Raw genomic sequence first — 21,352 nt, 5'->3', positions numbered from 1 at the left:
GCCCCCAGCACGACGTACTGTTTGATAACCTCACTGTCCGAGAGCACCTGCTCTTCTACGCTCAGGTACTCGCGCAATCATGGACTTGTTCTGCTTGTTCAGTGTTGAAAGAGACGGTTTTTAAATCAGATGTGAAGTTCACATTGTTTTAATATCATAAATACACTCAGTCATTTTATCAGGTGCACCTGTACAGTCTAAAGCAATACATACTATCTAAATGCTACCTTTACAAAGGTTAGAGTGGTTTGATTTCAGCTATATGTTTATTAATTGTGTGTTTATCTGCTTGCTCTCCAGCTGAAGGGCTTCTTCAAAGACAAGATTCCAGATGAGGTGGACCGGATCATCCGCATCCTGAACCTTGAGGACAAGCGGCACGCTCGCTCCAAGACCCTCTCTGGCGGCATGAAGAGAAAACTCTCTATTGGCATTGCCCTCATTGGAGACTCCAAGGTGAAGAAGTGCATGAGCATTATTCCTTTTGTCCCATCCTTCCTCCATATCAACCTCGTCTCATCTCTAACTTGATCTCCAGGTGGTGATGTTAGACGAGCCCACATCAGGCATGGACCCTTCAGCTCGGCGTGCCACCTGGGACCTCCTGCAAGGGGAGAAGCGCGGTCGCACCATCCTGCTCACCACACATTTTATGGACGAGGCCGACCTGCTCGGCGACCGCATCACCATCATGGCAGGAGGAGAGCTGCAGTGCATCGGGTCCCCACTCTTCCTCAAGAACAAATATGGTCAGTGAACAGTGGCGTGGAAGTGGCTGCAGTGAGATGTAACTCTCAGTTGCCTATTATGTAGTAATATGTTAAAAGACAGCCATGCTTTTCTTGCTTCATATTTCAGACCTGGACATTCAGGAGAATTGAAACTCCAGTAATTCAACTACATCATTGTTACAATGAATTATAGAAGCCTCCTTTCTTCTGCTCACCAGGTGCTGGCTACCACATGGTGATTGTTAAGGATGCTCTTTGTAACGTGTCCGAGATCACCCGCCTTGTCCACATGTATGTTCCGAATGCCACACTGGAGAGCAGCGCGGGGGCTGAGCTCTCGTACATCCTGCCCAAAGAAAGCACCAGCAGGTGAGTCAGTCGCGTCTTTGTTCATATTCATAATAACACAGTGGAAAGTGTGAGGTGGCCTAGAGGGTAGAAAGACCCCAAATCCCACCTGCTGAACATAGTGACAAAGTGACGACTTCTGTGAAAGGGTCCGACCTGCACTAACTCTGGGTTTATGATTATAATAACTTCAGTTACTTTTCCTCTCTTTGGCTCTGTGCATCAAACACTTTTTTTATGTGAGCAATCCATAAAAACTGGAATCAGTGTGGTAAATCTAGAAAAAATGTCCATCTCTTATTTTACCACAACCTTTCGATTTCTCTTTGTCCCCTCCTTTTTATAGCCAGATCTCCTGTTGCTTTGTTTTATGTAGTTGTTATATACTGAAAATCTATATTTTTCTCCCCACAATTTGGACTTGGACTCCTCAGTGACACTAGTTACTGTTTATGATTTTAGATTTAAAGGTGGAACTTAAGGCAGCTTTACACTCACATTGTTGTGTCTATACACTGTTGTGTCCCACTGTGAGTGTAGTGTGTAATGTGCGTGTCCACTGCTCTCAGGTTTGAGCTGCTGTTTGCTGAACTGGAGATGAACAGGGAGGAGCTGGGCATCGCCAGCTACGGAGCTTCAGTAACCACGATGGAGGAGGTTTTTCTCAGGTGGGAGAAATATTACATTCTAATTCTGCAGGATCTGACTCGAGGACTAACTCTCCTACTGCTAGACACATTTTAAATTAAGCAGTGATGCACTGATAAAAGATAACGCACAAGAACAGAAAGTGGATTCCATACACTACTTAGAATTAAAAATGTCTGTTATAGTAACTCTGCAATCATACATATATTTTGGAATTGATGTAGCTTAAACAATGAGCCACACTTTTCCCTTTTTTTGTTCAAGCAAACCAGTGATATGAATGATGCGTTTGCCTTCTCTCATGATCAATTATTTCTGCTTCCATGTAGACTTGACATGTGCATCTGTGGTAACAAGCAGGAGAGCGCTCACTCCGCATGCTATTTCAACTAGCATGCGAAGTGTATGTCATTGTAATTGGCGCTGCCAAGAATGTTTGTCTCACAGGCCTCATTATTTACAAGTCACACCGAGAGTCCATCAGTGTGTTCTGGCCTTAGACCCTACACACCACACATCAAACATGACAGCAACATGACAAGAAAAGCTGCTGTTTGAACATTTGGTCATTTAGCTTCCTTCTGCCGTTCGTTATTGTTACGCCCGGCTCTGAGTCATAACAGCATTTTGCAGCCAAGTAAAGCGCCTCCTCAGTTAAAGAGTAACACTGCTAGTAATAATGCTTTTTTTTTATTATTAGCATTCTTTAAAATAATGAATCCCAAATAAAATACTGTATAATGATCTTTTATAATCAAAAACATCTGATGACCAATCATGTTAGATTATGTTTCATTGTGACATAAAAATAATACTTTGTCCATGTTTCAAAACATTGGTACCGTGCTGCGAACATATCGTGTCCAATCTACATCCAGGACATGGTAAAACCGTACAACCCAGCTCGCTCACTCTGCTCGGCTTCTGCCAATCGGCTTGTAGTTCCGTCACTGCGATCTAAACACTCAACAAAGTCACGACTGTTTGCTGTCCTGGCTCCTCAATGGACTCAATCGGACAGCAGAAAGTCTCTACGTCTTCCACCGCAAACTAAAAACACTTCTTTTTCGACTTCACCTTGAATAAGGAAGGTAGCACTGTTAGTTGGACTTTAGTAGCACTTAAATGGCACTTACTTATAGCACTTTATAGTTTAACTTTCTCGAAGAAATTGTACTTTCTTGATTCTTGTTGTTCTGAGTTTGCACTCATGGTTGTATGCACTTATTGTAAGTCGCTTTGGATAAAAGCGTCAGCTAAATAAAATGTAATGTAATGTCCAAAATCTTATTTTGTTAGTTTGTTATATTCCATTCCACAGGAAAGAGGAATAGAAAGGAAAGATCAATGGACTGTGAGAAATAGCTTTGTTTGCAAGCAGCACTGTGTTTCTTCACCTTACTTGAGCTGCTTAAAGGAAATAAAAATAGATAGAGTGGATTGGTTGAAGGACGCAAGAAGAGCTGCTGTAGTTCTAGTAGTTTTTTTTTTTTTTTTACATTTATGTGCATTTGAGAGGTTTTATATCCTGGAATTCATAATGTAATGTTACAAAAATCCTCCTGACAAAAATTAAGACTTCATATTTAAGGCACCTTTTCTTCCCGTTTTTTACTATTTACAGTAAATTGATGGATGTTGATTTGTGTGTTCAGGGTGGGAAAGCTGGTGGATTCTAGTTTGGACATCCAGGCAATCCAGCTGCCAGCCCTGCAGTACCAACACGAGAGACGCTCCCATGACTGGGCCACAGATGACGCCAGCAGCATCAGCGGCATGACCGATGTCACGGACTTCACAGACAGCGGCACGCTCATTTCAGAGGACTGCTCCAACATCAAGCTGAACACCGGGGTGAGATGAGAGGAAACAAACAGCTTTGCTTTTCATGTTTTCTGCATATCGTTTATTTGGCTAACATTTCCGTTCCTCCTTCACGTCCCTTCAGGTCAGACTACACATGCAACAGTTCTATGCCATGTTCCTGAAGAGGGCGCTGTACAGCTGGAGGAACTGGAAGGTGATGGTGGCTCAGTTCCTCATCCCTTTAGTCTTCACCATTTTGGCCTTATTTGTGGCACGCTCCTTTCCCAATCACCAGGACGCTCCTCAACTGAGGCTGGCTCTCAGCCGCTATGGTTCCACCAAGGTGCCTGTGGCTCTGCCGCCTTGGGCGGGGCCCCTGGCTGCTGCCCTGGCCAATACATACAGTTCACAGCTCTCTGCTCAGCTTGGCCAGCTCATCAACATCACTGGTAAGCATCGCGAAAAGACAGGGGATTGGCTTTACTGCTGAGCTGAATATTTACTGACCATACGCACCTTTTTCCTTGTCAGATTTCACGAATTACATCCTGACCCAGGCAGAGGAGGAAGGCGGCAGCTTTAACGAGCGCTGCGTGGTGGGTGCTGCTTTCCGTGGCAGGAGCAGCCAACATGTCGAAGCAACAGCCTACTTCAACAACGAGGGCTACCATACACCTGCCACAGCACTCATGATGGTGGACAACGCTCTGTTCAAACTTCTAGGAGGGCCGAATGCTTCCATCCAGACGGGGAATTACCCAATGCCACGCAACCTGTCTGAGACCGCCCAGAGCCAGCTCATGGAGTGAGTGGAGGGAAGGGAGTTTTCAAAGGGATCAGCACTTATGCTGCATGTGCTGCATTCCCACATGCATGGCCGTCAATTCTGTTGCACTTAACTGTTGTAATTTATCACCACTTATCTGAGTCCTATGTCTCGCAGACGTTAACGTACAAATTAAAAACAATTTCAGGGGAAAAGAAAATAACAAAAAAAGGGATTTTGATATAGATTCAATCCTCAGGTCTTTTTGTGTAGCCACCATACTGACAAGAAAGGGTACATTAGTATTGATTTTAAATTATAAATCACTCAGGAATCTTAAAAGCACTTAGGATTTGAACAGGTGAAGATCTAAAGGAGCAGTTGTGTTCTCATCCGTCTTCCTTGATATTTCTTTGCCTTTCCTTTGCACCATTTCTCTCAAATTTCTCATGTCATTAACCCCTTTTCACCTCCTCCTTTCTCTCATTTCTCTTTCTTTTCCTCCATCTGCAGGGGAAAGACGGGTTTCATCATCGCTATAAACATGATGTACGGTATGGCGTCCTTGTCCAGCACATTTGCCCTTCTGCTCGTAACAGAGTCCTCTATCAAGTCCAAGCATGTGCAGAAGGTCAGCGGCGTCTACCTGTCAAACTTCTGGTTTTCTGCGTTGCTGTGGGACCTGGTCAACTTCCTGCTGCCATGTCTCCTCATGCTGGTCAGTGTGACATCCGTTTACTTGTTGTAATAAAGGTTCTGATACTGACAAGCTAGTGTAACAGTCGTCCAGTCGTACAGAATGCATGAATATACATGAATACAGTCTCTTGTCTTTCCTTGTTTCCTTCTCTTAGGTGGTGTTTCAGGCATTTGGAGTCAAGGCTTTTGTAGACAACAACCACCTGGTAGATGTGTTGCTATTACTGCTGCTGTATGGCTGGGCCGTCGTGCCTCTTATGTACCTACTCAGCTTCCTCTTCTCCACTGCCGCTTCTGCCTACACTCGCCTTACCATCTTCAACATGATCTCTGGCACGGCCACCTTTCTGACTGTCACTATCATGGCCATCCCAGGTGAGGGGAGACACAGGCTTCTTGTTTTAGGCTTGGGCCAATATGTTATGTGCTAGTGTTGAGGATTTGAAACGTGTTCGTATTTGGCTGAATACATCTTGAGTGCAGTGGTTGGATGGCGCAAAGGGAAAAAGCACTTGCCCACCCATGTCCCTCATTGAATACAATTCTGCAATATTTGTGGTGGGAAGCCAATGAAGGATCATGTTCTAGCAACTCATACTGGTTGATTGGGATGCCTGTGTAAAGAGGAGTGGGCTTTATAAATGATAAGGACGAGGCTATTGGCTGTTCAAAGACTCCGCAAGGTCAACTTGGGACTTAGCAGTGATGACCAGTACTGAATATGAGGAATTGATAATACAATCAAGAGATATATAAATGGGGGGAAATGTATCCAAGAAAGAAAAAAATAAATGTTTCATCATCATTCTTGTTTTCTTCTCCAGAGTTGAATCTGCAAAACTTGTCGCACTTACTGGATAAGGTATTCCTGATCTTTCCAAACTATTGCCTGGGCATGTCCTTCAGCCAGTTCTACCAGAACTACGAATTCATCTCATTTTGCACCTCCAGTCCATTCAGCCAAACGGTGTGCAAGTTCTATAGTAAGTACTGGCAAAATGCAGCTTGAAAGAATGAAGAAGTCTTTGTTTCTTTTACATAGAGGTGGTACAGTGTGTATTTTTAGTTGTTAAAGAATGCAGTCTACTCCTGGATTTTACCATTTTATATGAGATGTATGATATTGAAGATGTAATTATAATAATGAGTCATATTGTGGGTGTCAGTATGACAGGCGGTGGCGGATTAATTTTGTAGTGACAGTGATTTATATAAATAATGACGTATCCTATCGATAGATTAAGATAATTTCTTTCAACAAAGAACACCCATTTCAAGCAGAAGTTTAACGGATCGATTTAAAAGTTTATTTTTACTAGTTTTTTTATGTCTACACACACTCCAAGGTTTGTTTGCTTGCTCCAAGTTGAGTGAAGTTGACAGTACACATGGTTATCTTGTGACAAGGACAGCTCAACAAATACCTGAAATGGAAAGTAAAGAGAATAACAGAGGGGGCTCAAAAGAGATGCATATTGCACCAGAATGATTTAACTAAAGACTTTTTAAACTGTAAATTGTATTTTGTAGTTCTTTTTTTTATTTTTTTATCACCAAATTAAACACGAATGAGATGTTCAGATTTCTTGTGTAAACCCTACATATGTATGCTCTTAATTTACTTGACATAACTCCGTATTCTTCTGGTTCCAGACATCACATACCAGATGAACTACTTCTCGATGTCGAAGCCTGGTGTGGGGCGCTTCCTTGTGTCCTTCTCGTTGCAGGGTGTCATCTACATTATTCTGCTGTTCGTCATCGAGCTGCAGTGTGTCCACACTCTCCGGCGAGTCCTCGCCTCCCTGGGAAAAAGACGTAAACAGGTAGATGGATTGTAGGAGCAGGTGTCAGTGTATTTTGTTGGAAACTTTACAGTTTCATCAGAAATTCCCCAACAACTACAGCTTGCACTGCGCAACTATTTTCAAAATGTGGTTAATATATGCAAAAAAAGAGAAGTCACTGAAGATAACCAGAATAGAGGTTGGTGAATGGTCGGTGATCATGCAGATTTTAATCCATGCATGAAAAGGAAACTTTAACTCTGAAGTATCTTTGAACTGCAATTACAGTTAGAAACCTGCTACTTCTTCGGTTTATATTAGTGGTAGTTAGCAACATTGGTCACTCATAAAAGAGGCATTTTACAGGCTATTAGAACTCGAGCATGAGACTAATAACGGAACAGAAAAAAATAACCTAAATTATCTTCCCTCTAAGTGCAGATGTCCCTGCATACTGATTTATTATATCAAGTGATTTGATAAATATGTTCTATTCTTTCCCAAAATGGATACATTTCATATATCACTCCTTACGTAACGACACCAGAGCCGCAGATACACTGAAGAGTTAACAAGGTGTTACTTCACACTTCTAAGATCTATAACAACCTCTGCATCCATAAGCACATAGACTTAAATATAGGGATTGTGCGGCATTTAAGAATTACATATCTCATCTAAAAGACTGAAACTCCTCCAGCTGATTTAGGAAAAGCTTTTATTGTTGAAATGATTGCTTTATTAAATGCTAAACATTGCCTTGTCCGCTTTTAATTTGTGAGAATACATGGATTTTATTTATTTTTTAGACAAAAAAAGCAATTTGAAGACGTCGTCTTTGGCTTTAGCAAATTAAAACAGGCATTTTTCATTATTGTGATTTATTAAGAAAATAATTGGCAGATGAATCAACACTAAAAAATAATATTTAGTCGCAGGCCTAAATATCTTTTTATGAAGAGAGTTACAGTTAAAGGTTGAAGTTTCCGCAGGCTCTTTCTGTCATGACATTTAACAAGGCTTGCCTAATTGTGTTCCTATTACGGCTACTTCTGTAGGCTACTATGAAATAGTATCATATTACTATAATATATATAGTACTATCACATATTTATATGTATTGTAATTAATTGTTCTCAAAATACATGTTTATACTATTGCTGCCAGAGGACCTACGACGTCCTCTGGGGTCTCTTTATTGCGACGTGGTTGTTAATATTTTTACGTGCGTCAGTTACCACTCATAGAGGATGCAGCACTGCTTCCAGAGGACAGGGACGTGGCTGACGAGAGGAAGAGGGTCCTGGAGTGCCAGCCAATGGTAGAGTCTATGGTTGGCAGCCCTCTCATACTGCAGGAGCTCAGCAAGGTATGTAGCACAATAATCTTTTCCTTCCTGCCTCAGTATTGAAAGCTGTGTGACTCAGAGGCGTTTGCTCAGTGGGATATGACGAGGTGGCACAGATCTGCTGTTGTCTCTCCATCTCAGGTGTACAGCAGTGGTGGGAATCTTCTGGCTGTGGACAGACTGTCTCTAGCTGTAGGGAAGGGGGAGTGCTTCGGCCTCCTGGGCTTCAATGGAGCAGGCAAGACCACAACCTTTAAGATGCTGACATGTGATGAGAGCGTTACCTCCGGGGACGCCTACATTGATGGATACAGCATCTTGAGGGACGTAAAAAAGGTAAGAGCAGAGAGGGATGGAAGGAAAAATAAACACAAAACAAAGCCACACTGCTTTCAAAAGGCCCGATTTAAAAGAGAACATTTATCTTTTGACTGCAGGTGCAGCAGCGGATTGGTTACTGCCCACAGTTTGATGCCGTGTTGGACCACATGACAGGAAGAGAAACTCTGAGCATGTATGCCAGACTCCGAGGAATACCAGAGAAGTATGTATCTGGCTGTGTGGAGAATGTCCTGAGGTCGCTGCTGCTGGAGCCTCATGCCGATAAACTGGTCCGCAGCTACAGGTAGGGAGACTGTTCGGAGCGATTTACATCTTCGCCTGAATATTGCGCTACTTTTTATAACGAGTGTATGTAAAAAAAAAATGTCATCCCCGATATCGGCAGCGGCGGTAACAAGCGGAAGCTGAGTGCGGCCATGGCTCTGATTGGTGGGCCTCCGGTCATCTTCCTGGATGAGCCTTCGACCGGGATGGACCCAGTGGCCAGGAGACTGCTGTGGGATGCTGTTACTCGCACACGGGAGTCTGGGAAGGCCATAGTCATCACTTCTCATAGGTGAGCTTTATAGTTTTTATCGGGTATCAGCAGTGGTACGTTTACTTGAGTACTGTACTTTTTTTAAGTCGTGGTACTTCCACTTTACTCCATTTCAGAAGGAAATAATCAGTGGTGAAAAAAGTGGTTGTATCCTTTAGTCAAAGTAAAGTACCTCAAAATCGTACTTCAGTACAGGGCTTGAGTGAATGACATTGGTTACATTCCTCCACTGAAAATATTACACTTTTATACTTTACATTTAGCTATATTTACTTTAATTATTATTATTTTATATACAAAACATTATGAGCTTAACAAAATATGATGCAGTATTGAAGATGAAACTACCCAGTACTTAAAATGATCACTTCCACCCACATTTTGAAATCCTATTTAAACAATAAAAATAATTCAGTTATATAATATATGATACGTACTTTTACTTTTGATACTTTAAGTATGTTTTGCAACCAAAACTTATAATTCATAAGTCATAATTAGAATGTTACTTATAATTGTAATCAAAGCTCTGGCCCGAGCAATCACTAAATGAAATGCTCTGACGAAACAAATGCTGATTTGGCAACTTTATTGCTAGATTTTGGGACTTTTGGAGCTGGTGCAGCTAGCTACTTTCATTGGAAAAGAGTTGGCATCACTGGGCTGGATTTCTCGGTTCGGTTTCTCATGATTACCAATTTGGTTCGACCAATGTTGCTTCCACTAAGTAAAAGATCTGAATACATCTTCAAAGAAGCTTTATTCTACATCTTGATGCATGAAAGGAGACGACATGGGGATGCTAACAACTCTTTCCTGTCTCCCTGTTCCCGCATCAGTATGGAGGAGTGTGAGGCCCTGTGCACCCGGCTGGCAGTGATGGTCAACGGTCAGTTCAAGTGCCTCGGGAGTCCCCAACACCTGAAGAGCAAGTTTGGCAGCGGCTACACCCTGCTGGCAAAAGTACACATCGAGACAGAGCTGGAGGATAGTGACCTGCAGCTTTTTAAAGACTTCATCGAAAGTACCTTCCCAGGTCAGAGGCATACAGTTAACATTTGCAATGATAACATACAGATCTGTTTACTACCACAGTAACTATACAAAATAACCAAGAACATAACTGTAATTATGTTGAACCACAGAACAAAGTTCCCTTAGCAGTTATCATTCTACATTTGAATGGGCAGATAACCTTTTCAGATTATTAATATGTTTCTCTTCTCTCTTACATTAAATAGATGAAGGTGTTTTGCTGTTAAAGTAATCTGAAACAAACAAATCTATCGATTGAAATGTTCTCCCACTACAGGAAGTCAACTGAAGGATGAACACCAGGGAATGGTGCACTATCACTTAACTGACAAAACACTTACATGGGCCCAGGTAACTAATTTCTTCAGTACTATCTCTGCCCTTGCGTTGTGTTAGTGCGCCCTCTAGAGGACATAATGGGACACAGTAATGCTCAAACGCTTTCTAGCTTAAACACAATGTTTAATCACATAAGTAAAACACGTGGGTGTCAGAAGTAGCACAAGTATGGTAGCATGGTCATGGTATACACTCCAAAACAACGCTGAAAACCTTGCTTTGAAAAATATATAAGTAGCTGTGTGCACAGCAGAAATAACATGTATTTATTAGTCTTTTCAATGTTCAAAAGTTGCAGACTGTAGCTTTAAATTGTGATGCTGTCACAAAGTCTTGGATAACACAGGAGATGCGTTTGTGTTTTCTCCCTTGCTATTGTCCACTACCTCCCAGGTGTTTGGCACTTTGGAGGCAGCCAAGGAGAAATACCAGATTGAAGACTACTGCGTGAGCCAGATATCACTGGAGCAGGTGTTCCTCAGCTTTGCCCAGTTCCAGCACTGCACTGAGAGTGGGAGGAAGTAAGTGGAGCGAGGAATCTGTCCATGCATTGTCCATTTTCTACAGTGCTTTGTGCGTGTGTGTGCGTGTGTGTGTGTGTGTGTGTGTGTGTGTGTAGGACTTGTGTACATGGACCTGCCTCGGTTACACAGCAGGTGTGTACACAGGCCGGAGACGGTTTTACCTCCAGCTCTATTTTTACCTTGACCACCAAAACACACACACACGCACGCACACACACACTGGGCCAGTTGCATCAACTTCAACATTTCTACTACTGTATCACGTCTGTGTGTCTTTGTTGGGTCATTCATGATGTTGTTATTGTTGCTGTGTGATGAAGGAAGTAGAAGAATTGGGACTATGACGCGTGTGGAATCAGGATTATACCAATGAATGAACACAGAGTGCTGCACCTTTCCAGTGACGTTAAAGACAATGACCCCACTCCTCAGATACTACAAAGACTCTGAATTTTGTGTGACTGGGTTTATGTGTGTGCACTTGTGTGTACAGTTTGTCTTTTCTTTGTTATTTATGATTTGATTTTATTGATTATGTTTCCAAGAATTTGTGTTTTTTTTTTTTCTGTGATAATCACAAGAGAATGAACCACTCCATTTGATACGTGTATGAACTTGTTGCACACCTCTGCGCCTTATCTTACTAATGAGGGTTCTTGTTTCTATATATTGCCCTATACAAAATGCCTGGTAATCATTATGAGCCTCTTAATGAAGTTGGCAGATGTAATGTACATATTGTGACATGTTCATGGTACTAAACAACACTTGCTCATTCAGGCCGGAGCAGAACATTTACTAATTTAAAGACTGTTTTGGGCACATTAATGAACGCATGTATACAATACGATTTACAGAGTGCATGGTACTAGAGGAGCAGAGAGCTGAAAACGATTGCTAGAAGACCATTAATCCTCAGATTTAGTCTGGTCTGGGTACATTTAATACACCTCCATTGTCCAGGTTTCTTTTTTCCTGCCAAACAAGTTACAGCAACAGTGGGTTACCAAGTGGATATCCAGCCATCACAGTTTACGCGGAAGCTTTAAAGGAAGTAAATAACGATTGTGTGACGCAGAAGATTATGTTCAAATGTTGCTGTAAAACTGGAGGTTGTGACTTGAAATCAAGTTGTATCCGACTGCATGTGATTGATCTGGGCCTAACAATTGCAAGACTGCAATAACCTTAAAAGGGTTTTTGTAATTTTTCTTGCTATGCATTTCACACTGTGTGTGTGTGCGGGTGCGTGTGGTACAGAGAGTATGGCAACACATAATTCCTGATTTCATCCAGACTACACTAAAACAGTGCTATGATAGTCCTTACATATTATAACTAAGACATTGTTATTGCGCAGTGGACAAACTACTGCGGTGTCCTCTTTATTGGAGAGCTGCTCCTTCAGAATGCAACAAAAACAAAACAAAAAAACAACTGTGTATATAGATAGTAAAATACATAAAATAGATGCCTTGTTCTGAGGAAGAACGATCAGCGCAATGTTTGTTCCTCTTTCATTTGGATGTGCCACTATGAGCCTCATTTCAGAGCGTGCACAATTTATCACAGTCTCTAAGCCTTGATTGTACTTAAAAGACGTTATAGGAGCATTTATGTATTCTGTAGGAATATTTAGAAAAACATTTGAAGTTTTTTTTAAAGAAATAGAAAAATCCCACGCATATTGATGGGTTCTCAGTTTCCTGCTTTTCATCCATGTTAGAGATCAACATGATATTCTCGGATGAATCGGTAAACCCATTAACTTGAGGGTACAAATGACATTCTCGAATACTCCCTCTGACTTCAGAGAAGTAATACGAATGTATTTACTGTCTTACATTAAAGCAAAAAGCACTCTCAGTAATCCGCTGTATGAACTACTTTGTATGATTTACAGATGTTGTCTGTGCGAAGAAAAGTGGAGACTGACATTCCAGAAAGGCACAGATATGTGGTTTATTGGTCTTGAAAGGATTTAATCTCCTAATTTAGACTTTTGTTACATTTGTTCATGTATTTGCACAGTTTATTTTTCTCATTACATGTATGACTTGAATCAATTGCAATGTTCGATACGTAGAACTGGAAAGGTCTGCTCTGCTGATATTGAGTTATGTTGAAATACAGTGTATCATATTAAAAAAAGGGAATGTACATCATTGTAACTGTGTACTGTACATGTACCATGAAACTGACCAACTGTATATGTGTCGCTATTCTTTTTAAATAAATAATGCTCTATGCAAATAGTAGCAAATAACAGTGCCTGGTCTAATGTTTCCAGTAAGTGACACTTTACTCTTTTCTTGAATCTATTCGCATGACTTGATACCACAAGAATACCTTTCACCTTTCAAAAGCATCACATTTGGCACAAAGAAATACAAACAGATAAAAAGCAGATCATAGAGCATTTATTAAACCAAACGGCAGTTTAAACAGGTATGTTTTTAGTTGGTTTCTAAAAGACAATACTGAATCAGTAAATCGTAGAGGTGCAGGCAGAGCGTTCCCTAGCTTTGGTGCTACTGCCTCAAAAGCTCCGTCACCACGTGTTTTAAGGAGAGTGTGTGGGACGGTCAGAAGGTTTAACGAGTTGGACCTGAGATTGCGGGCTGTTGAATAAGGGTGACGTAGTTCAGCCACATATGAAGGAGTCTGGCCGTGCAGTGCTCTGTATGTGAGGGTGAGGATTTAAAAGGGGATCCTATGCTCTACGGGGAGCCAGCGAAGAGACCTAAGAATGGGGGTGATATGAGACCGTCTATTTGTCCTCGTCAGTAATCTGGCAGTAGCTGTAAAAGAAATTCGAAAATGCTAACGATAAAACTACGGGGTGAGATAAAAGGCCGAAGGCATTATATGACATCGTAATGTATTGATTATATTATTTATCAGAATCTGAGATGTAACTAAAGTGAGACATTTCCCTCTGAATTGCAGTGTAAGCAGTAAATATTCCAGGGAAGTACAAGTACCTCAGTATTGTACTTGAGTAAATGTTCTCATGTTACTTTACACCACTGACGTGAATATTACAATACAAACTCAGGTTGAGTCAAAGCTATAAGAAAATCAGCATTAAATTGACATTTTTTTTATCTGTACAGCAAAATCAAACTTCAGAGATAAACGTCACGTCGTCGTTTCACGTGAGAATGTTAAAGAAACAGCACAGCGATGAAGTTTGTTCATAGGAGACAGAATTGGTTATGAAGACGTCCAGCTGCTTCCTGTCAAAGCTCAAAAACCTCCAGAAAGGTTTTCACAAATAATCTGCAAACTTTTTGTAAATGTGCAGAAAATGTCCTGTTTATACATGTCGTTCATAAATATTTATATTTCAACCAAAAAGCGGCAAGACATTTCCTAGAAAGAAAGCTTAAGTTACTTTTTAGAAATCTCCTTTATTTTACAAATGAAGGAGACGAACAAGGCTCGTTGTATTCCTCAAGAAGAAAATTATATTAATAATTATGTTTGCATCTCTTTAGTTACAATTGTATGTAAAAAAGTAAAAAAAAAATTGTAACTTTCCTTTTTTTCTTTCATATAACTTGTTTTATTTCTCTAAAACAGTATTTCAATCACGCCACCTGGTTAAAGTCACCATGTCCAGATATTATTGCTCATGTGTGTCACATGTATGATGGAAGTGAAAACGTATTTCTGCTATTGGACAGCTCGGGCTGAAGGCTGCAGCTTTAAATTTACAAGCCGTTTTCTGGAGCCCTTAGCTTAGCATAAAGACTGGAAGCAAAGGGAAACAGCTAGCATGGCTCCTTCTAAAGTTAAGATGCTCCGACCAACACATTATGTCCTATGTTTGTTTCATTATTAGGGGCGGGGGAAATAAATCAATGCAGTATAATATCTTGATATTTTGCGTAACATTATTATATCAAATGTATCTTTATTATTTAATATACTAATATTGCAAATGAAAATGCTTTTCCAGTCCACCAGGTGGTGCCGTCATGTTTGAAGTCATCGTGATAGAAAAGGTAAAATATTCACATCCTAAAACAAACAACAGAATCCCTACATTCTTTACATGTGAGCAAGACTAAATGTCCACCCTGTTACAGGACATTCACATCTCTGTTAATATGTTTCTAATACACAGGTATTGGAAAAATTACATTTTCTATGAGTAAACATGTCCCTCACTTTAGCCTTAATACATATTTTAAACAGTATTTACAAACAAGCATTCATTTGAAAAAAGTTCTACTGTAATTTAACCACATTGTAAACCCCTAAATTTCAAAGAGATGAGATCAGTAGAGGATGATGTTGAAGAAGAAAGAAGGATGGAGATAATTAACCACACTTCTTTTCTCAATTCAGTCATTCTTCAGTTATGGAACAAAACTGCAGTTTCTACAGTAAAACTAAATCAAGAAAGTAATGAGTTTAAACTGGAGAGAAAACGTTGCTGAAGAGACAGAAGGTTAAATATTTCCCTAAGTTTCATCACCTATGATAATTCAGCTCAAACCATAGTGCTGCATCGGGGACAAGGAATACTTTGACAACTGACAAAACAAGTATCATTAATATATACATGACAATACATAATACAAGAGACAATATCATAGAAACAAATACCAACAGAATTTACATTGATGTGTAGCTTCATCTTTGCTGAATAAACTCATTATTTTTTTTTTTATCAGCCTGACAGTTTTTTTTATGTCTCATTTATTTCTGATCAATACACTTGAGATTTGATAAATAACAGAATCTTGTTGAGCAGACTAATTTGTGTGGACTTTTAAATGTCGTTTCAGAGTTGTCTTGAGTGAAAATGTTTTACCACAAACTGAACAATGAAATGCTTTCACTCCTGTGTGGACAGTCATGTGATAGTTCAGGTGATCCTTTCGTGAAAATGTTTTACTACAGACAGAACAACTAAATGGTTTCAATCCTGTGTGGACAGTCATGTGATCGTTCAGGTGTCCCTTTTGTGAAAATGTTTTACTACACACAGAACAACTAAATGGTTTCAATCCTGTGTGGACAGTCATGTGAGCGTTCAGGTTTCCCTTTAGTGAAAATGCTTTAACACAAACTGAACAACTAAATGCTTTCACTCCTGTGTGGATAATCATGTGACGTTTCAGGTCTGTCTTTTGTGAAAATGTTTTACTACACATTGAACAACTAAATGGTTTCACTCCTGTTTTGGATCTAGTGTGTCTCTTCAGATGTATCTTGTGGTCAGAGCTTCCAGCACATTCAGAGGAACTGATTGATGTATTTCCAGTACTACAGTTCACATGACTTACAGGTACTTCATTGTTTTGCAGAGGGTTTGAATCTGACTGAGGTTCCTGACTCTCCTTCCAATCTCTACTGTCATCAGTCTCAGGCTCATACGAGTCTTCAGTCTCATCAGTCTCTGGTTCTGATCCTCCACAATCCGCTCCATCAACTCCTGTTTCCATCTGTTCAGTTTGTCTTTGATGAAGCTGTGAGGACTGAGCTTCTTCTTCATCATCATCTTCACTCTTTACAGGAGTGAATGATAACTTGAGATCAGCCTCCTCCAGCCCTTGAAGCAGCTCTCCCTCCTGACTGATCCAGAATTCCTCCTGTTCCTCTTTAATGTGTGGGGGCTCTGGGTCCTCCTGTTCCTCTTTAATGTGGGTGGGCTCTAGGTCCTCCTGTTCCTCTTTAATGTGGGTGGGCTCTGGGTCCTCCTGTTCCTCTTTAATGTGGGTGGGCTCTGGGTCCTCCTGTTCCTCTTTAATGTGGGTGGGCTCTGGGTCCTCCTGTTCCTCTTTAATGTGGGTGGGCTCTGGGTCCTCCTGTTCCTCTTTAATGTAAAGAACACAATATGTAAATCTGAGATGTAGTATAGTAACAAGTAAAATATTTACCTCTGAGATGTATCGTAATAAAAAGTAAAATATTCACCTCTGAGATGTAGTACAGTAAAAAAGTACAATATGTACATCTATGATGTACAGTAAAAAGTACAATATGTTCCTCTGAGGGGTAGTAGTACAGTAAAAAGTACAATAGTGCCTCTGAGGGGTAGTACAATTAAAAAGTACAACATGTACCTCTAAGATGTACAGTAAAAAGTACAATATGTACCTCTGAGATGTAGTACAGTAAAAAGTGCAAGATGTACCTCAGAGATGGAGTACAGTAAAAAGTACAATTTGTAATTCTGAGTAGTACAGTAAAAATACAATAGTACCTCTGAGGTGTAATATAGTAAAAAGTACAATATTTACCTCTGAGATGTACAGTAAAAATAATTAACGTGTTTAAATACTGCAGTATAGTATCTGTAACTCTACCTCAATACTTCAGTGCAGTACCTATAACTATACCTCAGTACATGTGAATACTTCAGTATAGTACCTGTAACTCTACCTCAGTACATGATGTGAATACTTCAGTCCAGTATCTGTAACTCTACCTCAGTACATGATGTGAATACTTCCTCCAGAACTGGTTACATCAGTTTAAAGTGATAAAGAAACAAACAGAACCAACCTGCTCTTTGCATCCGGACTTCCGGTTTAAAATCAGCGTCCAGTAGTTGTCGTTGTCGCTCGTTCTCTTCTTTTGATCTAGAAAGTTCCTCCTCGTACTCTGCTATCGTTCTTTCAAACAGCCCAAATATCTCGTCAGCAGCCGCAGTTAGTCGCTGGTTGACTAAAGATCTCAGCATTTGGACTTTGGACATTTTTAGACGTTTACTCCACACAAACCCCGTTTCCACTCCATAAAACTGGGACGAGCTGTGCTGCTGACTTCCGTCCCCGTCGGTCTGTTTCCAGCATGTTAAGTTAACTTCAATATCTTTGTAGGCTACCGGGAGATGAGTCAGAGGAACACCATCCGGGAACAAAGGTGGACATCTAGAAGTCCATTCAGAAGGTTTATCCAGACATACAGAGACTCTGCTGGATCAGTACTGAAGGATCCACCTGACACTTTATCAAAGCAACAACGAGACGCTGATGTTGGTACTGACAGGTTGCTAAGGGAGCAATATCTGGGTGGTCTTCTTCTTCTTCTTCTTCTTCTTCTTCTTCTTCTTCTTTTACGGTTTATTGGCAACTGTTTGGTGCATTGCCGCCACCAACTGGTATGGAGTGTGGATCAGGATGTCTAGTACTTGCATTATTAATTAATAATAATACTAATACTAATAAATAATAACTGAAAAAACAGCAACAACTATGTATATATAAATATATATAATTCAACAAAACAAACAAATAAATAAATACATATTATAATAATATTTATAAATAATATAAATGTTCTCCTTAATATTTCTCTGGATGCCCTTTTCTGTCCTCCTCCCATTGCTTCTGCCACCTTTCCTTTATTCTCTTTTTAATATTGCTTTTAGTTTCTGCTTTGCTGAAGTTGACTGCAACTTTTGTGCTACTATTTGTTGCGGCTTCTTTTGCAGCTTTATCTGCCATTTCATTCCCTCTGACACCAACATGTGCTGGAACCCATAGGAACACCACCGTCAGATCCATCATTTGAATTCTGTATGTTTCCTGTATTTCAATAAGGATGTCTGGTCTACTGTCTGAATGACAGTTCTGTAAGCTGTCTAATGATGAACTAGAGTCTAAACAAATGATTGCCTTCAATGGTCTTGTGTCCTCGATCCACTGTAATGCAGTGGTGGGCCGTCAGGGCCTGCTAAGCCTTCTCTGCTGGCCTAAACAGCTTTTTTTTTATAATTAAAAGTTATAGCTTTTTTATAATGTTATTGTTTTTCACAAATACACTACATGTATTATAATATTTTTTTCCCTATTAGCTTATTTTCTCATTTGGCTGAAGGCAGTGCAACAGAGTGTATGCGCGGCTGCTTGTTAAGTGTCTGCTCACAATCACATTAGAATCGAGAACCTGCCGGTTAAATATGTGACGATGCCGGCCGCCACTGTGAGGATGTCTTAAACAGTAATATACAACAGTTAGGGCATTGTGTGCCAATGGCTTCTCCAACAGCCGCTATGGGTATAAATCTCTTTATAATAAGAGATCATTTATTAACATCGAACCAAGATTTGATAATTTCTAGCTTCTTTTCAATAGCAAACAAAAGTTCCTTCAAGTGTTTCCCTGAGCAAAATAAGTTTGTCAGCAAAAATTACAAATTTTAATAAGTTAGTAACATTACAAATAAAGTACAAAATAATATTGGACCAATCATTGATTCATGTGGTACTCCACAGATGACCTTCTCTGCATTTGACCCATCCCTGGTTAAGGAGCAGTGGGCTGCCCTGAGAGGCGCCCGGGTAGCAGCTAGGGGTAAAGCGTCTTGCTCAGGGACACTTCGATATAGTTGACATGTCGAAGTGTCCCTGAGCAAGACTGGGGATAGAACCGGCTACCTTGTGGTTACTCATCCCCCTGAGCTACAGCCGCTAGGTCAGAGGTTCTACAATAGAATAAATTACTTCTATACCATATCAATAGAATATATATCAGAAGATCTTTTGTTTTTGAAGTTTTTTTACAATTTAAATTAAATCAATTTAACTCACCGCACAAAGGAACATGACATTTAAATTATCCTTATAAGATTATCAAACAAATCTTTTATTTTTTGTTATCAGACACAACTATTTTTAGTTAGAGTAGTTCCAACATCCACAAAATAATCATTGAAATCATCAACGATACTTTTTAAATCGTCCACAGTGGCATCAGAGCTGTTTAGAAAATAACATGGACTTTCAGATTTGTAGCCTTTATTTCGGATAATCTGATTGATTACTTTCCAAGTCCTTTGATATTATTTTTACTATTCTCTAGTATTTTATTATAGTATTCCTTCTTCTGTGATCTCATAATGGAAGTCAGTTTATTATGAAAGTTTCACTTTCATTGATTCTCAGTTGTAAATATTTATTGTAAAGTAAATGTGTCTTTTTGCATCACAAAAATAGGAACATTATTACTGCTATCAGTTAAAAACAAACCACGTGTTACTTGGTCATGAACATTTGTAAAAATTGTATCAATAAGTGTGGCACTTTCCTTAGTTAATTAACCTACTATGTTTATCAATAAGAGGCCAGAGACCAAAGCTAAACATTGCATTACAACAATTTGTTGTTAATTTGTGTTCATTCCATTTTAAACGGTCAATATTAAAGTCACCAAAAGCAAAAAGTGATTTCTTATTAGAAACTTTATCAAAAATATCAACTAAGGTTTTCATAAATTGGTCAATGCAGGAACCAGGCGTTCTATGAATGCAACTCAAAAAATACTCTCTTAAATTTAGTAGAATTAATTTCAATCCTCAAATGCTTCATAATATCATCAACAACTGTGCTATCGATTACTTTACATTGAAAGTCTTTCTGTCCATAAAATACTTTTTTTTTTATTGATCCGGTTTCCTATGAACATATCGTACCCGTGTAGGAGAAAGTCAACACCCTTTTCATTTGTTAACCAAGTCTCACTTATAGTAATAACTTGAAATGTATGTTTTAATGATTTTAAATAGTCTTTGATTTCATAAAAATTTGAATAGAGACTTCTACTATTAAAATGTATGATAGGGAAACCATCCACATTTAGATTATTAAACTGATCACTCAGTATAATATTCAGAATTGGATTTATAATCATAATACAAATTTACCTCAGGATCAGTGTTATTTTCAAAACTAAATGATTTATGTTCAGTAAAATTTAGAAAACTTAGATTTAACTAATTTTTTTTGTTACAGCTATTTTCCACTACGGAATTTTCATTTTTCAAGATTATTACGCTCAGTTTCTACTGATTTAGTTTTCATCTGTCATTTTATGAAAAACAATAATTGATTTATAAAACAGTTTGGGAGAAATTCTCGCTTCAAGCTACATTCCGTCTCTATGACAAGGCGTGCTACACAACGTGACATGACCAAAACAAAAAAACAACTGATTTAAGGATATTGTAAATTCTTACACTGGTTGCTGTGTTGAATGTGGTGTCGTTCCTTGCCTTGATACATTTTCCAACATGTTCTGACCCGACAACGTCTATAGACATTGTCACTGACCGCAGGTGTGCGTAATGACAGAGACTATTTGGGGGGTCTAAATACTGGAGGATGTTGAGAGATTGTGGAAAAGTAAGAAAGTTAAAAAGGTGTAACTATTATAACATGTAACCTTTTATCTTTTTAGTATAACCTTTGAACATATATACTGTTTTTATTCAATTACAGTTTGTGATTAGACCATATAAAATGCATAGGACTCTGTAAATTGCTATGATGTATGATCTTTTCTATATAATGGATATTGTAAAAAGCTCTCCTGTGTAATAGGATACAGCAGCATAGGCCATAGGTTTGTGGCCTATGGTAACAAACCTGTGTTGTAATCAACCCTTTGGTTGACCTTAGAAACAGGATCTAGGATTGATCCG

General features: G+C 39.4%; 1 protein-coding gene across 1 annotated transcript in view; it reads left to right on the top strand.

Moving 5' to 3' along the window:
• abca3b (ATP-binding cassette, sub-family A (ABC1), member 3b) overlaps positions 1–21,352 on the top strand; it is a gene marked incomplete at its 5' end in the record, with an annotated part of 52,064 nt that overhangs the window by 13,707 nt on the left and 17,005 nt on the right. Inside the window, 18 exons of the mRNA XM_079233183.1 lie at positions 1–65; positions 301–456; positions 539–749; positions 950–1,100; positions 1,649–1,747; positions 3,383–3,581; positions 3,676–3,982; positions 4,065–4,338; positions 4,813–5,017; positions 5,154–5,373; positions 5,823–5,981; positions 6,652–6,824; positions 8,020–8,154; positions 8,275–8,469; positions 8,571–8,758; positions 8,861–9,031; positions 9,853–10,049; positions 10,326–10,399. The exon at positions 1–65 is cut by the window's left edge and continues 90 nt beyond it. Of these exons, the coding sequence (XP_079089309.1) occupies positions 1–65; positions 301–456; positions 539–749; positions 950–1,100; positions 1,649–1,747; positions 3,383–3,581; positions 3,676–3,982; positions 4,065–4,338; positions 4,813–5,017; positions 5,154–5,373; positions 5,823–5,981; positions 6,652–6,824; positions 8,020–8,154; positions 8,275–8,469; positions 8,571–8,758; positions 8,861–9,031; positions 9,853–10,049; positions 10,326–10,399 (3,179 nt within the window). The remainder of the gene's footprint in view (positions 66–300; positions 457–538; positions 750–949; positions 1,101–1,648; positions 1,748–3,382; positions 3,582–3,675; positions 3,983–4,064; positions 4,339–4,812; positions 5,018–5,153; positions 5,374–5,822; positions 5,982–6,651; positions 6,825–8,019; positions 8,155–8,274; positions 8,470–8,570; positions 8,759–8,860; positions 9,032–9,852; positions 10,050–10,325; positions 10,400–21,352) is intronic.

This window comes from Taurulus bubalis (assembly GCF_910589615.1).
Source record: "Taurulus bubalis genome assembly, chromosome: 17".
In the NCBI taxonomy this organism is placed as follows: domain Eukaryota; kingdom Metazoa; phylum Chordata; class Actinopteri; order Perciformes; family Cottidae; genus Taurulus; species Taurulus bubalis.
The sequence above is the reverse complement of the archived record's forward strand: the minus strand, read 5'-3'. Positions and strand labels throughout refer to the sequence as shown.